Below are 16,790 nucleotides of genomic sequence, written 5' to 3' on the forward strand. Positions count from 1 at the left end.
TTAAGGATGGAAATATATCTTAAACTTTAGAAACCTCGGCAAATCTTACTAGTCCCTAATATGCAAGCTATAAAATATTTAGTGTAAAAATGTTCAAATTTCTAATGATTGTATATATAGTCTCTATATAATTTTGGCAATATTTAAGGTAAAATAAATTTATACTATAAAATTTGGGTGAATAATTTTTAGAAATGATAAAAATTGGCGAATCGTTTTTTTGGAAAATGCATTAAAAATTAGCCCACCTGTGAATATTAGCCGCTAAAATTTTCCCTGCTTGAAATGCACAGGGGGGCCCAAAATTTATATATACAATATAAAATTTTGAGTGGTATTGTAGTTGCTACAACAGGTAGATAATTGGCATCAACTTTACTTTGCAGCCAGACCCTTGGAAAACATGAAAATATTTTCTAAACCTCATTTACCCAACAACTTTGGCAAAGAAAGGCGAGACCATTTGACCTAGGGATTTATGAATTGATCCTATGATCCTTCCCATAAGAACTTAAAACATATCCTTTGAGCTTTTTCTATCAAACCATTAGGAATCTAGGGCAAATACATCAAATATATTAGAATAGCTTTAAGGACATATTTGACTAAGATCTGTCTTCCTACTCTAGAAAACCACAGGAAACTCCATTAATTTAGACTTTTATCCACTTTTTTTATTAGCCACTTCCAATCGTTTGTTTTATAGAAATTTGGCTACAGATGAAATCCCAAATATTTTATACCAAATTCTACTTAGATACCTTGAAATGGAACACAGAACTAATATATTAAATCTCAATATCATCCAAGTTGAAAATGGAGATGGAATACTTTCTTTCATTAGTAACCATACCCATATCCTTCTCAAATAGAAGAAGGATTTCCTAAAGGTTCTAGATATCTTTGGCCACAACATTTCTGAAGATTAGGATGTTGTTGACAAAAAGTAAATGAGCAATTGATAGGGCATGTGCAATAACCACCCCTTTAAAATCACCCCTCCTCTTTGACTCCTCAAACATATGGCTAAGGCCTTCAACAGGTAGTAAAACGAGGAGTAAAGACAAAGGACATTATTCTCTTAAACCACATTGATAAAAGAAAAAAGATGAGGCATAACCATTAATTAAAACAACAAATGAGAAATACATCACACATCTCATAACCGAGTTGATGAATGGGACCTTGAAACCAACATGAGTTAGGAGGAGTCCAATAAAGATTCAATTTACTCGATTATCTGACTTTGAGAGATCTATCTTTAAAACTTCCCTTTTGGCCTTCAAAATTTTTAGACTATGAAGACACTCTTGGGCCACCCCTATGGCTTCATGAATCTACCTCCCCTCGAAAAACCTAAATTGTTCCTGAGAAATAGACTTAGAAATAATAGGCTTTATCCTTCAAGCTATAACCTTTGAGATTACCTTGTAGACACAATTACATAAGGATATAGGCCTAAATTCCTCAAAAGAAGAAGGGTTGTCAACCTTGAGTATTAACAGGATAAAGGTAGAGTTGGTAGCTGGTAAAATACTACGTTCCCGCATGGATTCATTTAAAACCTTTAACGAATCATATCCCAAGGTGTCATATAAATTTGTAAAAAATTCAACAGCCTAACCATCAAGACTGGGACTCTTATCCTTTTGAAAGCTAGAAACCACATATTTTAGCTCATCTTCAAACACTTCCTACATCAAGTCCCTATTATTACAAAAATTGAGATCAAAATTCTATGGTGGTGTAACAAGTAGATCTCCAAAGATCAAAGGTTGGTTCAATACACAGATTTCCTATAGGTGATTCCTATATATTGGGCATATTTAGCTTGGGTACCCTTGGGAACTCTCCATAAAATAAAATAAATAACTTTGAGATACCTTTGGTATGGGAATCAAGAAACAAGACCATTTTCTTTAATAGCATGGCCCTTTATAGCAACCCCAAAAGCATTAGGAGGTTGGGAACTGGAAATCTTTACCTGGTTTTCAAAAGCATTAGTAGAAAAAGGAGCTTGGAGGATGATAAAAGGCTTTTGGTATTTGGGCCCAAGTAATGGTCAAAAAATACATTTTTCCTTCCTCAACATTGGAATGGATCAAAACTCCCATAAAATATGCTCAAAATGATTCCATAGCATGGAAGACCATTATAATTTCTTTTTATATTAAATCACAAGGCCTAAGATGGAAGGTAGGATATGGAACAAGATTGTTAATTTGGAAATGTCCATGGATAGGTCATTGGAACTCACACATCCTTTCATATATTCTAATATAATCTCTTAATTAAAAAGGGATTTTCTATCTCCATCATGTTTCAAGCAAGATTAGGTTCCTTGGAGAGTAAATATGGAAAGGAGTGGAAGTTTAAAACTTAGATGGAGAACTAGAAAATGAATTGTCACTTGACATAACCTCTCTCTAACAAACACTTATCTCCCTCTTTCCAACACAAGATATTTGATTCTAGTCATTACCTCCTTTAGTATCCTATACCCCAAAGTATGCATAATTATTGTTAGCTCAGTAGCCAGATGCCCAACCTCCCCTTAGTGGGAAAATTTTCTATCGAAATTGAATAGCTCACCAAAGATTAAAAAAACAAATATGTGGATTTTGCTAAAAAATAAACACATACTTTCGAAAACCTTCAAGAATAAACTCTCTGTGGGCCAAGTAAATTCTCACTCTACCTTGAAGAATTTGAAATGATCCCACATCTCTTCATATAGTGTCCTTTTTTTTTTTTCCGCGGAAAAAAGCAACTTTTTATTATAAGAGAAAAAGTTTTGATCCAATTTTGCTTAAGCCACGCAGGGCTTAAAGAAGCTGTCACAGCTCGACCCGCAGGGAGCTTTTTAACTGAAGGTAGCCAGAGAGAGTCTTCCTCCAAAGAGGAGGATGTAGAACCAATTACATCGGGAAAAGAAACAACATATTCTGGAGTCTCCATTATGGAAAACAACTCCATTACAGTCATATAAAATAGTATCCATCAGCCCTGAGTTTATACAAAAATAGTAAGAGTCTGGAAACTGTGAACTAATAGCCGGTAGTATATGGAGCAGCAAAAGGAAATCAATATACAAAGAAATATATACAGCGTGATAAAGCAAAACTAATAATGAGCCGAAGACAAAAAGCGGAAACAAAAATGCTGGAGGAGATGCTACTGATCATAAGGAGGCAGGACAGATCTGAAGGACTGTCCCTGTAATATTTCTTCTATCGTCCAGCTGTCCGGATCCTGTAGAAGACCTGCCTTAGATAACTGATCGGCTTCTTCGTTCCTTTCCCTGTAGATGTGACATAATGAAAACCTGTTAAAGAGGGACTTCAGATATAAGATCTCTTCAACAATTCTCATTAAGATTTGATTTTGGCAAGCAGCTAAACCGTTGATCCAGTTTATAACATTTAGAGAGTCCCCAAATAACTGTATTGTGGTGATGTTTTTATGAAGAAGCCAGCAGAGGAGGAGGCGTAAAGAGGAGAGTTCTGCGAAATTATTTGTTCCTGGGCCCAGCCCAACTGATGCTTTTAGTGTATGATCTGGGTTGATGTGTATACTCATGCCTGCGCCGGCCCGATTGTTTTGTGAAGCTCCGTCAAAAAAGCCACTAGGGATATCCTCCTGAATTGTGATAAGGTTTTGCTTTGATCTGGATTTTTTTTCTTCAGGGGGAGGCAGAGAGAGGTATATGGCTGCAATATTTGAGGCAATAACTGTGGGAGGAGTGATTTGATCTTGGAACAAGCTCTTATTTCTCGCGAGCCACACTCCCCAGCAAAAGATGACCGGCAGATTTCTCAAGTTCCCTTCTGAATAAGTATTCCACCAATTTCTCCAAGATTCGACCAGCGGCGCATTTCCCCAGAGTGCAATAACCTTGAGGAGCCCAGTGACCTCCTCCCAGATCTTTTGAGAGAAGGGGCAGCTGGTGAAAAGATGATTTAAAGATTCCTCATTTATCTTGCACAGAGGGCAACGCCCTGGCCCAGCTAAAAATCTGGTTTGAAGGATTTCCCATGTTGGGGCCTTCTGTTTTAGAATGCACCACAAGAAGAGTTTAGCTTTTGCAGGGCTTTTGAGTTTCCATAAAGCTTTTGACCACCAATCCGGATCTCCCCAACCTATCTTACCTAATAGGTAAGAGTATCCCTCCTTAGGTGTGTAATTCCCCGATTTGCTGTGAGCCCACATTAACCGATCAGGTTCCTCCTTTAACCTAACATTGGATCGTTTTAATTCTTTGATGAAGATTGACCATTCATTCTTCCATCTAATATTTAGCCCTAGATCTTCATCATTTTTCCATACCTGGCCCCAGATGGAGGGTTGTCCCGCTCTTGCTATTTGATTTAATGAGATAATGTTGATGGCCTCGAGATGACGAAGGAGCCCTGGAGATAAGACATAATCTTCATTGCACCCAATCCAAGGGTCTCTACCAATCCTGATGTTTCTGCCATCTCCCACTTTCCAGGCTAGACCTTGTTCAATTACAGGAAAAGCATCCACAGTGGCCTTCCAAATTACCGAAGAGTTTTTTGTCTTCTTATTCTGGCTCCGGATCCAATCTTCCAAGGGCATAGGGTCGATATACTTCCTTTTAATCACCCTTGTCCATAGGTTTTCTATGGTGATAAGCCTCCATCCAGACTTTGCAGCTAACGAGGAACTGAACTCGGGGAGTCTTTTGATCCCCCAACCTCCCCACTCTTTTGATCTGGCCACTTTGTCCCAAGCCACCCACGGTAACCCGGAGAAGTCCTTTGAACCAGCCCAAAGAAATCTGCAACATATCCTTCTGATTTGCTCCATAACTCCTTTAGGAATCCAAGTTAAGGCAGCCCAGTAAACCGGGATGGCTAGCAAAACAGATTTGATGAGAGTTAGCTTACCAGCTCTGGAAAGCCATCTGTAGCTCCAGTGAGAGATTCTGGCTTCGATTTTTGCTATAATCCAGTTCCAATCAGATTTCCTGTAAGCAGCAGGCTTTAGCCAGAACCCCAAGTATTTGAAAGGAACGTCCAAAGATTGTGTAGGATAAGGAAATAACTCAGCAAGGAGGCTCCTTTCCCTTCTGTCCACATCTGCCAGACAGACTTGTGATTTTACAGTATTAATCTGCATTCCAGAAGCTTTTAGAAAAAGATCAAAAATACTCTTTATCTCCTTTAATTCGCTGTAATTTCCATTTGTAAAGATCAAGATATCATCAACGAAAAGAAGATGGGTGATGAAGAGATTTATAGCTACCTCTATACCTTTTACCTTGTCCTCACTTCTTGCTTTTTGGATCAACCTGCTGAGACCTTCGGCCACAAGGAGAAACAGTAAGGGTGATAAAGGACACCCTTGTCTGAGGCCTCTCTGGCTAGTGAAGAAGGAAGAGGCAGCGCCATTGACTAAAACTGCAAAGCTGACATTTGTAATGCATCCCATGATCCAACTAACGAATGAGTAGTTGAAACCCACATGAGTAAGAAGCATTCGAAGGTAGAGCCAGCTAATCCTGTCGAATGCTTTGGAGAGGTCAATTTTAAGAACAGCTCCTTTCTTTTTCTCTAATTTGATGCTATGAATTACCTCCTGAGCAACCCCAATTGCTTCATGAATTTGTCTGCCATCCAGGAACCCAAAATGACTATGTGGAAGGAAATCCAAAGAATAGAAGGGGTTGAATATACATGGAAAGGGAACACTATTTAAGAATGCTTAAAATCTTGGTTTTATATATATATATATATATATATATATATATATGAGATTTTTTATGCCCACACGCACAATTGGTGGTCATTGATGTAACTTTAATTTCCCATTGTCCTTGAGCCAATGTCAATCCTCGTTTTGAAATCTTATATGATTCTTTATTTTGATTCCTATATATGTGTGTAAAAATATTTGAGAAATTCCTTAACCTTTTAAATAGGGAGAAGAGAGTGGTTTTTTAATCTAGTTGTTCCTTGCATCCATTTTATCACTAGCATTAAATCTCCATAAAAATGAAAGTCACTAATTTGAAGGTATCCAACAAGTTGTAATATTAATTTGAGTGGATACGGTTCATTACAATTATATGTTTTATTCCAATGTTGCAAGAAAATCAAAGGTAATGTGAATTAGATATGTAGATGAGTCCTTCTGACCCTCCAATGGATAAGTTTTTTAATGTTGCTTCATCAAATAATGCCCACAAGATATATTTTTGGATAGAAACTTCAGAGTTATTATGTTCATGCTATGTATTCCATTTGTTTGGAAGAAAATTATCGAGAGTAATACTATTATATAATACCATGATGAAGGATTGGAGTTGGTTTTCAAAAATGAAATTATTCTTTTCTAACGATATTCCCCAATTTATAACCAGAGGGAGTGCTTTAAATTTTTATTTTTATAATATATAGATAGATAGTACCTATGATCATAATTACATGGATAGTTACATTATGTCACAGGTTTTTTGGAATTGTAGGGCAGGGTTTTTTTTCATAATTTTTGAAAGAAAAACATGAAACAATAAATAAAATATTTTTTTATTTTCCAATTTTCATATCAACAACATAGTTCTACAATGGCACTAAATTTTATTTCGAAAAGATTTTTAACTATGAAAAATATTTAATTTTCTCTATGTAAAATTGGAAGAAACAATATTATGACGCTTTGCAATATAGTTATGATTTTCTCTACAGGTGCTCCTTCAAGGATTATTAGTGAAATGGCACTAAAAATTTGTTTTTAGATATTAAGAATGAAATATAATGAATATACAGAGACTGAAAAAACTCCATGGTCCATAAGCTAACTAAATTTTTTTGACATCTATGAATAATGTATTTTATTTTGAATATAAATAAAATATTATTTTTTGCCCCCACACACATTTTAAAAAACTTAACTAACTTAAATTGGATCAGATCTATTTTTGATATAATTCTATGAGACATAAAAAGAGATAAAATTTGTTAATACTTAATTTTTTAAAATACTAAAAATTGCACTTAAAATGTGGTCCACTATGTAACTAAAGGACATAACGCTCTAACCAAAAAATGTCCATAATATATAATATAATATGTTTGAATTTTATAGACATTAATTATCTATATTAAATATAATTTATGTGAATTAATATTTCATAATGAATATATAATAATTTATTTATTTTTAAACCAGTAAGGGTTTTTATATTAAAATAAAAAATAAGAATTAAGTTTAGAATCCATACGAAATGTAATCCATTCTAGGCCTTGAGAGACTAGACATATTCAAAAATAAAAATTCTTACATCTGTATAAATTTTTAACTTTGGATCTAATAACACTTATGTTATAAACCCTAAAAAATATCCCTAACAAAATTACATATCTACAATATTTTGACAAAATAAAAGAGGCAAAGCTACATAATTATGGGGTTGAAACTCTACCTTCCAATAACACTTTCTGCACCTCAGCTCCACCCTCCTCTTCTTTCCCTTCTAGCTCTAGTGCATCATGCTCGCTTCCTCGAGTGTCCCACATGGAGTTCCAAATAAACTTGACATCCCGCACCCACCTTCCATTTCTCATTTTCCAACTTTTTAAGATGGGTTTCCATCTTTTCCATATCACTTTCCAATGTGAGCTTCATGTTTTCAAACTTTAATTACAAGTGCTCATATTTCATTCCCAATGTCACCACATGAGGCGTTGCTTCTAATTCCTTTAACATGTTATTTTGGTCCCAACGCTACTCCATAGATCCCACCAGCCCCTCCAATGGATCATTCATGCGAGCTTGAGCCTCCTCAACAATTTCAGGTTGCGAGAAAATATTCAGAGTCACAAAATCCCAAGGATTGAAGCCATGAATAGATCTCTAGACTAGAAGCTACATTCTCTCCAAAATTTCAAGTGTCTACATGTCGTCTTCCATCCCATTTTCCTCCAAATTATAAATTCATAGAAACAACCTCTGCCATTATTTTTAAGGCCATAAGCCATGGGCATTAATTCATGTCTCCTCCAAATCCATGGCATCATCCTAGCTAATGCTCTTTAACTCGCCACATGAAAAAATCTAGATACAGATAAGGTTGTTGAAGGAATTATCTCTACATCCTAACAGAAACCTTCACTAGGCTTTAATTGTCCCTCCTTCCAACTTCCACATGGCTCACTATGCTACATCCTCATGTAGCCACCTGGGACTCGAGGTCTTGTCATTCCTGATATATTTATGGTCGTCGGCTTGTCAGGAGTGCAACACTAGAATTATATACCATCGATGCTTTGATCCAAAACACCACCATCCTTGTGAATAAATATGATGGCCACAAAATACTCTAATGCTTATACTAATGGCAATGGAAAATGAATAATAGATTCATTCCTTGTTTTCGAAATTCCTTGTTCTGACAAAGCTCCTCTTTTTGCCTCTGCATCAACCAAATAGTTCAAATGTTGATATACATGAAAGAAGTCAGTTGCCTCAAATTGTTGAATCTGAAGAGTGATACATCATAGAATTGATGATAGGTTCATGGAAATGGGCTCCCTAGCCTTCTTACCTACTTGGCTACCAAAATTGAGTCTCCAATGAATCTGAATTTCATAGTTGTCGCATTATGGCTAGCTTGAGACCTTTCCAAATAGCCAAATATTATGCTTGGTTGTTCATCATGACGTTGATACCCCATGCTATCTGAATTTCTATTTGTTCATCGATGTGAAGGATAACCCTCCTCACTCCACCGACCTTAATAATTTATATTTATCAATAGCTTGTGCGTGTGTGTGTGTGTGTGTATTAGTGTGTGTATGTATAAGTGTGTGTGTGTGCGTGTGATATTTAAGAATTTTTGGATCATTTATATGTTTGAGACTTGGATATAGAATTCTTACTTATTAAATAAATATTTATCCAATTTATTCAATCTCTAATTGTTCATCGATGTGAAGGATAACCCCTCTCACTCCTACTGACCCTTATAATCTATATATATGTATATGTATATGTATATGTATATGTATATGTATATGTATATATGTATATATGTATATATGTATATATATGTATGTATGTTTGAGATTTGGATATGGATTTCTTACTTATAAAATAAATATTTATGCAATTGGTTCAAGGGATATGTATGACTGGGTTTTATGGTTAGGACTATCTTTTGTTTTTTTATAAGATATTGTTAAAAAGGTAAAATATGTATATAAAATATTCAATTTATCATAATAATTTAATTATTAAAGGGACAAAGTATGTATATTTTTATAATTTTAATAATCAAATTATCATGCTTTTATGTCTATTTTAGAATAAGGAATTTATAATTTTATTCTAATTACCAATAGTTATTAGATGGTAGAGATTTAATGTCCACAAAATATTCTAGAATATTCCTAATAGAATTTATAGATCAAAGGTTCAGATCATTTCAAAGTTAGCTATGTCATTTTCTATGCTTTTAATTAATTAATTAATTAGAAAAAAATTGTCATATGAAATGAGTTATGATTTTTTGGCGTGTGGTATTGATAAGCCATGGTATTGTAAGAAAACATATTTATAAGTTAATAATTTCCGTGGTAAAGTGGGGATAAATCTCCATGATTAAGAATCTTGTTATATACATATATATATATATATATATATATATATATATATATATATATAGCGAGAGAGAGAGAGAATTTAAAATAAAATTATAACTTAGCTAGTTTTTATGATTTTTTAAAATTTTAGCAATGTGAAATGTATCATGAACTAAGTGTTTTGATGTTTATAATGGATCGATGCCTATCAGTGTCTTACCATCCATTTTATTTATATGGCACGCTAGTTATAGAAAAATGGATTCCTTATCTCTTAAACAAAATAATTTTATTCATCATCCCGTGAGTGTATCTCAATTGGCGATCACTGTGAAAATGAAATCTTGTGAGAAAAAGATCGAAGCTTCAATTCCCCTTGACATAACCCAATCTACAAAGCGAAGAATAAGTCATCCTCCCTAAAAGGTTATAGTGTCACGGGAATATAAGACTAACCCAATTATCTATTCCTCTAGATTAAAAAAATTATCCATCAATTTAATTTTTGACTTGATAGTGACTTAATTTATTTATTATTATCATTATTATATAATATTTGTAACTAAATAATAATTTTAAATTTTAAAAACCCAAGATGTTATAGAATATAATATAACCCAAGTATTTTAATTTTACTTTAATATAATTTATTATATATATAATATAAAAAATTCAAATTTATAATATAACCCAAATATTTTGATTTTAATTTAATAGAAATTATTTTTTATATATATGACATAAATAAAAAAACTCAGAATTTAATCAATACATTTGGTTATGATAGTGAGTGTGACTTAAATATTAAAATTGTTGTATGAGTTTATAATTTTATTAATTAAATTATTATGGGAAAATGAATGATTTATCTTATTAAGTATTATACTAAATTTTGATATTTGATTTTTGTAATTTTAGAATTTAATTATTATTTTATTATTATTATTATAAAACATGTGAAACCTATAAATTATTTTAAATTTTATTTTTTATTTTCTAATTTTTAAATTTATGTGTTAGGTGTTTATAAGTTATTTATAATATATTAAATTAATACATATATATTTTAAAGATGTATTTTTTATGTGGTTGTTTAATCGTTTTAGGTTTTTTTTTTTTTAATTTGAAAGATACAATTTTAGGTGAAATTAGTGTTATATATATATATATATATATATAAAACAAATTTGTAATTTAAACTTGTGATCCCAACAAAACATTACAGATTTTCAATAAAATTGAGTAGGAACAGAAAAGAGAGTCAAATTTACACATATATATAAATAAATAAAAATAAAAAAATAAAATAAAATAAAAATAAAAAAGATTACAACATTTTTTAGAGTTAGATAATTTTAATATAATTTCTAAATATCAAATTATCTTTTTATGTAACTTCAATTGAATTTTTTATATATTAAAAAATAAAAATAAAAATAAATTTATTTTTATAAATAATCAACTATATATAGATAATTCTTATGATTTGAATATTAAAATTGTTATAGGTTATTTTTCAAATATATTTGGTTAGAATGAGCTAAAAGTTTCACAAGAAATTAACATGCTATAATAATAATAATAATAAAATTCAATTAGATAATAAATAAATAACTACATAGTATCTACATATACATATGTGAAAATATTTAAATTAAAAAAATAAAATAAAATAAATTAGTTTAGATTTATCTTAAACTTAAATTTATGAAACATCTATAGAGTTAAAATTTGTTAATGCTTAAATTTTATGTTTTTAAATATGAAATTATTTATACACGACAAAAAATACATATTAATAAATTAGATTCATTTTGTTTAATAAATTTGTGTTTAAGATGGATCTAGATTGCTTTCATAAAATCTTAAAAAACAATATAAATCTTGAATTAGAAAATTTGTCAAAAAAAAATTTGAAAACCTTTTTAAAAGTGATATGAATGATTTATGTAAATTACACAATAATTTTTAAGACTTTTCCTTCGGGTTTTTTACCTATTCCATTTTCTGAGAGATTAGATATAAGGCCACAATTTAACCATGTATATGGAACATACATTTGTGGGTTATAAAAGGATCAAAAACCTAATTTAGCATATTGGGATAAATATATTCGTTATTCTAAGATAAATCCACATGCTATGTTAAGGCATGTTCACCCAATAACTACTTCATGGAGAAAATAATATTTCTTGGAGGCACTCAACATTGGTTTTTAACCTTTGAATAAAGGTCAATTTGAGGAATTTGAAGTATTTTTGCATGAGAAAATGTTTTTTGGGTATCAAATTAAAAATGTGAAATTATAGGAAGGTCCATAATGAAGTTGAATCATTTATTTATTTTTTGTTGGGTATGAAAATTAAATCTAAATTATTTATTTTGGAGGGCAACATGCATTTTCATTGTCTAGGTTAGATTTAAAAGTTTATAAAAAATACAAGGGGTTCTAGATGTCATTAAATATATGATATACTATAAAACTAGATTTTAATGTGTTTGTGTATCATTTCTTTTAATTAAATGTTTTAGGACAATTTTTGAGTTAATGTTAACACAACATTCATAATACCAATGAGTGAGTTATGCATGCATGAAGATGATTAATTATATATTTCATATGAACTTGCATTAGAATTTAGAACCCTTCAATTGTCCATTTACAATGTAGGGCATGCAATTTTCTTAGTTTTAGAGCATGCACAACAAAGCACGCATTGGCAAAGCTCTCGACGACAAATAAGACACTAAAAGGAATCTTTCTCTTCAACTCAGCGCCATCCAAGAAGAAAACCTAGAGAAGACCCTCAAAATCAATGAAATGGCCCCTCAGTTGGAGCGAATTGAGGCCAAACTCTCCAAGGTAAAAGGCATAGCTTCACCTTACAAACTAGCAGCAACAATTAATGTTTCAACATCCAACTAATATGTTTCATGGCACCTCCTTTATTGTAGCATCTTCTCTTAAGTTTGGAGATTCATAGTTATCATGGAATTTAAGGAGCACAGCTACCATTTTGATGCACTTAGGCTTATGCAATTACATGATAGCATTGGTAATCATGTTGAGGCATGGTATGGATATAGTGTTTTTTGAGTTATATGTGAAATTTTGGACAAACGAACTATATTTCCACCATTGTTCCAGCTTCCCAAGTGGCAGACCATGGTCAGAACACATATGATTTACATGTTATCTCTTGATTGATCAATAAAATACTAAGCTCACAAAAAAAATACTAAACTTTCTTTGTATCCAATTTTAATTGAAGGGAATGGTATTGTAAAAGAAAATTTATGTATCATATAATAAACTCTATTTTATATAATGAGACCCAAATTTTCCTCCAAGAACGATCATTGATGTTGTTGTTACAAATAACTTTGATCAAAGTATAAATATCAATTTTGATCAACAATTTAAATAAGCTTTCACTTAGTTATTGTTGAAGTATATGGAAATTCAGTCTTACCCAATTAGAAACAATTGCAACATCCATCTCTTAAAACCTTGGATGCAACTTTAAGTCATAAAATAGTGGAAAAAAGTGCATTTCATGAACAAATGGATAGAAATGCACCTACAAAATTAAAAATTAAGGGTGTTTGGAAAGCTAAACTATAAATGCTACCAATTAATCATTAGAAAATTGCTTAAGGTCATTTTTATTGAATATAAAATTGATCGTGTAGATGAAAGTGACATTCTCAGTGGAATTGGATACATCACAAGCAAAGATTATAGTGACATTCTCGGTTGAGTGATTGGAATGCCTAGGCTTGAAAGTTATGGAAATTTTTGGCTATATTTGATAAAATTGGGTAGGAGTTTTGTAAATCCAAGTTACAATTGTTAAATTTTAAAAAAATTTAAAATTTTAAGTGCTCCAGAATTTTTTAATGATATTGAATTTATTTCAGCCATAAAACCATGATTTAAATACTATCTCTACAAAAAAATTAAATTTTTGTTTAACTAAATTCTAACCACTTTTAACTAATTCCTCCCCTCCTCAACAACTCCAAAATTCCCAAAAACAAATGGGCACCAAAAGAGAGGAACGTGTATAGTAGAAATTTTGTCTTTTGTTTGAAGAATGTCTACACGACTGAACCTAAATTCCGCGTGATACGTGGTGAACCTAAATTCCGCGTGATATTCGATTCACCACGTGACAATGGGCATCCTACTTCAAAACAAAAAAACATCTTCATAGTATAAAATGTAAACATCCTCATCGTATAAAATGTTTGAATTTTATAATCATTATATTAAATATAATTAACTAGCACATTCCGATACAATTACATCAATAAATGTGATGATTAGTTAGTTGATATGAATATATCAATTATATATACAATCAGATTAAAAAATATAGTTTAAAAACTTCCTAATGGTATAACTTTATTTTTATTATTATTATTATTATAATATTATTATTAAAATTATTTTAAAATAATTATTGTTATTTTTAAGTACTATTATTATAGGGGTAAAATATGTGCGTTTTTGTAGATTTAGCAATCAAATCACTGAGAGGAGGTGTGTCTTTTGTCTCACAAATAAAGGGGTCTCAGGCACATCTTAAAAGTCCCTTGTCACACAAACAAAGGGGTCACATACACGTCTCATACACCAATTTGATGTCTCACTTGATCGTTACTTTAAAATTAGATTATTATTATTATTATTATTGATTAAATTTAATATTAATTAATTAATTAATATTAATCATAATTAATCAATTCATTATTATTTTTAATTAATAATTATTATTATTTCTTAAAAATTATAAATAATTTTTTTTATCATTTATATTAATTATTGTTAATTAATTATTTTTATAATCATTTTAAAATAATTATTGTTACTACATATTAATTATTATCATTATTAAATAATATTACTCGTTTTATTACTAAATATTATTATTTTTACTGTTAATAAAATTTAATATCATTATTAATTAATTAATATAAATAATAAATAATTAGTTAATTAACAATAAAATTAATTATGTTAATTAATTATTATTATAATCATTTTAAAATAATTATTGTTAGTACTAATTAATTATTACTATTATGATTATTATCATTAATTAATATTACCGTATTATTAATTAATATTATTATCTTTATTGCTAATAAAATAAAATTTGATATCATTATTAATTAATTAACATAAATAATAATTAATTAATTCATATTTATTATTATTATAAACCCAAGGTATATAAACTCTACGATAAATATTATAAACCCTAAAATAAGTATGGTTGACCATTGTTTGTCATGGTTGTTTACAATGTTCATTTTCATATTGAGACAATCTTTGTCACAGTGCGACGTTGGAGCATGGTTGACCATGATTTATTTTCATGTGGAGACAATCTTTGTCACAATGTGATGTTGGACCATGGTTGATTCTCATATTGAGGAAATCCTTATTACAGTTCGATGTTGGACCATGATTGACCACGATTATAAACCCAAGAGATTTATATTAAACCCAAGAGATTTATATTATATTGAGGAGAGAATAATATTATATACTAGAAATATGAAACCTTACATTGATAAACCCAACAAATTGATATTATAAACCCAAGGGGTAAATTATAAAACTCTGAAGTATTATAAACTCAAGGGAATAGTATTAAAACAAAGGGATTAATATTATAAACCCAAGGTATATAAACCCTAAGATAAATATTGTAAACCCTAAAATAAACATGGTTGACCATAGTGCATTTTCGTATTGAGACAATTTTTCTCACAATGTGACGTTGGACCATTGTTGAAGATTGATGAGCATGGCTAATTTTCATATCGAGACAATCTTTTTCACAATGTGACGTTGGACCATGGTTGATCTTCATATCAAGAAAATCTTTGTCACAATGTGAGGTTCGACCATGGTTGATTTTCATAGTGAGAAAATATTTGTCACAATGTGACGTTTTACTATGGTTGACCATGATTATAAACCAAAGGATTAATATTATAAAGCCTATGGATAATATTATACCCTAGGAATATGAACCCTTAGATTAATAAACTCAAGGGATTGATATTATAAACCCAAGGGAATAATAAGCCCAAGGGATTAATACTAAAAATCCAAGGGATTTTAAACCATGGTCAACCATGTTGGATCATGGTTGTTCATGATTATAAACCCAAGGATTAATATTATAAACCATCTGAATAATATTATACCCTAGGAATATCAAGCCATAGATTAATAAACCTAAGGGATTGATATTATAAAACCAAGGGATTAATATTAAAAACCCAACGGATTATAAACCCAAGGTATATAAACCCTAGGATAAATATTATAAACCCTAGAATAAGCATGGTTAACCATGGTTTACCATGTTTGATTTTCATATTAAGACAATCTTTGTCACAATGAAATCTTGGACCATGGTTGACCATAGTTGGCCATGAATGATTTTCATAAGGAGATAATATTTGTCACAATGTGACATTGGACCATGGTTGATTTTCATATTGAGAAAATCTTTGTCACAATGTGGCATTGGACTATGGTTGACCATGACTATAAACCCAAGGGATTTATATTAAACCCAAGGATTAATATTATAAACCCCATGGATAATATCATATCCTAGGAATATGAACCCTTAGATTAATAAATCTAAGGGATTTCTATTATAAACCCAAGGGAATAATAAACCTAAGGGATAAATTTTAAATCCCTAAGGTATTATGACCTCAAGGGAACAATATTAACCCCAAGGGATTAATATTATAAACCTAAGGATATAAACCCTAAGATAAATATTATAAACCTTAAAATAAACATGGTTGACCATAGTTCATTTTCATATTGAGACAATCTTTGTCACAATATGAAGTTGGACCATGGTTGAGCATGGTTGAGCATGAAGGATTTTCATATTGAGACAATCTTTGCCACAATGTGATATTGGACAATGGTTGATTTTCATATTGAGAAAATCTTTGTCACAATGTGATGTTGGACCATGGTTGACCAAGATTATAAACCCAAAGGATTTATATTAAACCCAAGGATAAAAATTATAAACCCTATGAATAATATGATATGCTAGGAATATGAACCCTTAGATTAATAAACCCAAGGGATTGATATTATAAATCGAAGGGATTGATACTAAAAACCCAAGGGAT

General features: G+C 30.8%; 1 protein-coding gene across 1 annotated transcript; it reads right to left on the reverse strand.

Annotated features, from left to right (window-relative positions):
* Positions 1–3,174: 3,174 nt before the first annotated feature.
* Positions 3,175–5,454, reverse strand: LOC149249849 (uncharacterized). The gene has a single exon (XM_089453499.1). It carries the CDS (start codon positions 5,452–5,454, stop codon positions 3,175–3,177), a length of 2,280 nt encoding a protein of 759 aa, XP_089309625.1.
* Positions 5,455–16,790: the final 11,336 nt, after the last annotated feature.

This window comes from Pinus tabuliformis, chromosome 7 (genome assembly GCF_031772625.1).
Source record: "Pinus tabuliformis cultivar Carrire ecotype Pingquan chromosome 7, CPIR1, whole genome shotgun sequence".
NCBI lineage: Eukaryota > Viridiplantae > Streptophyta > Pinopsida > Pinales > Pinaceae > Pinus > Pinus tabuliformis.

Bases quoted from the DNA above. Each gene is read 5' to 3' on its own strand.
- LOC149249849 (XM_089453499.1), bottom strand. From the start codon at position 5,454: ATGGGATGCATTACAAATGTCAGCTTTGCAGTTTTAGTCAATGGCGCT.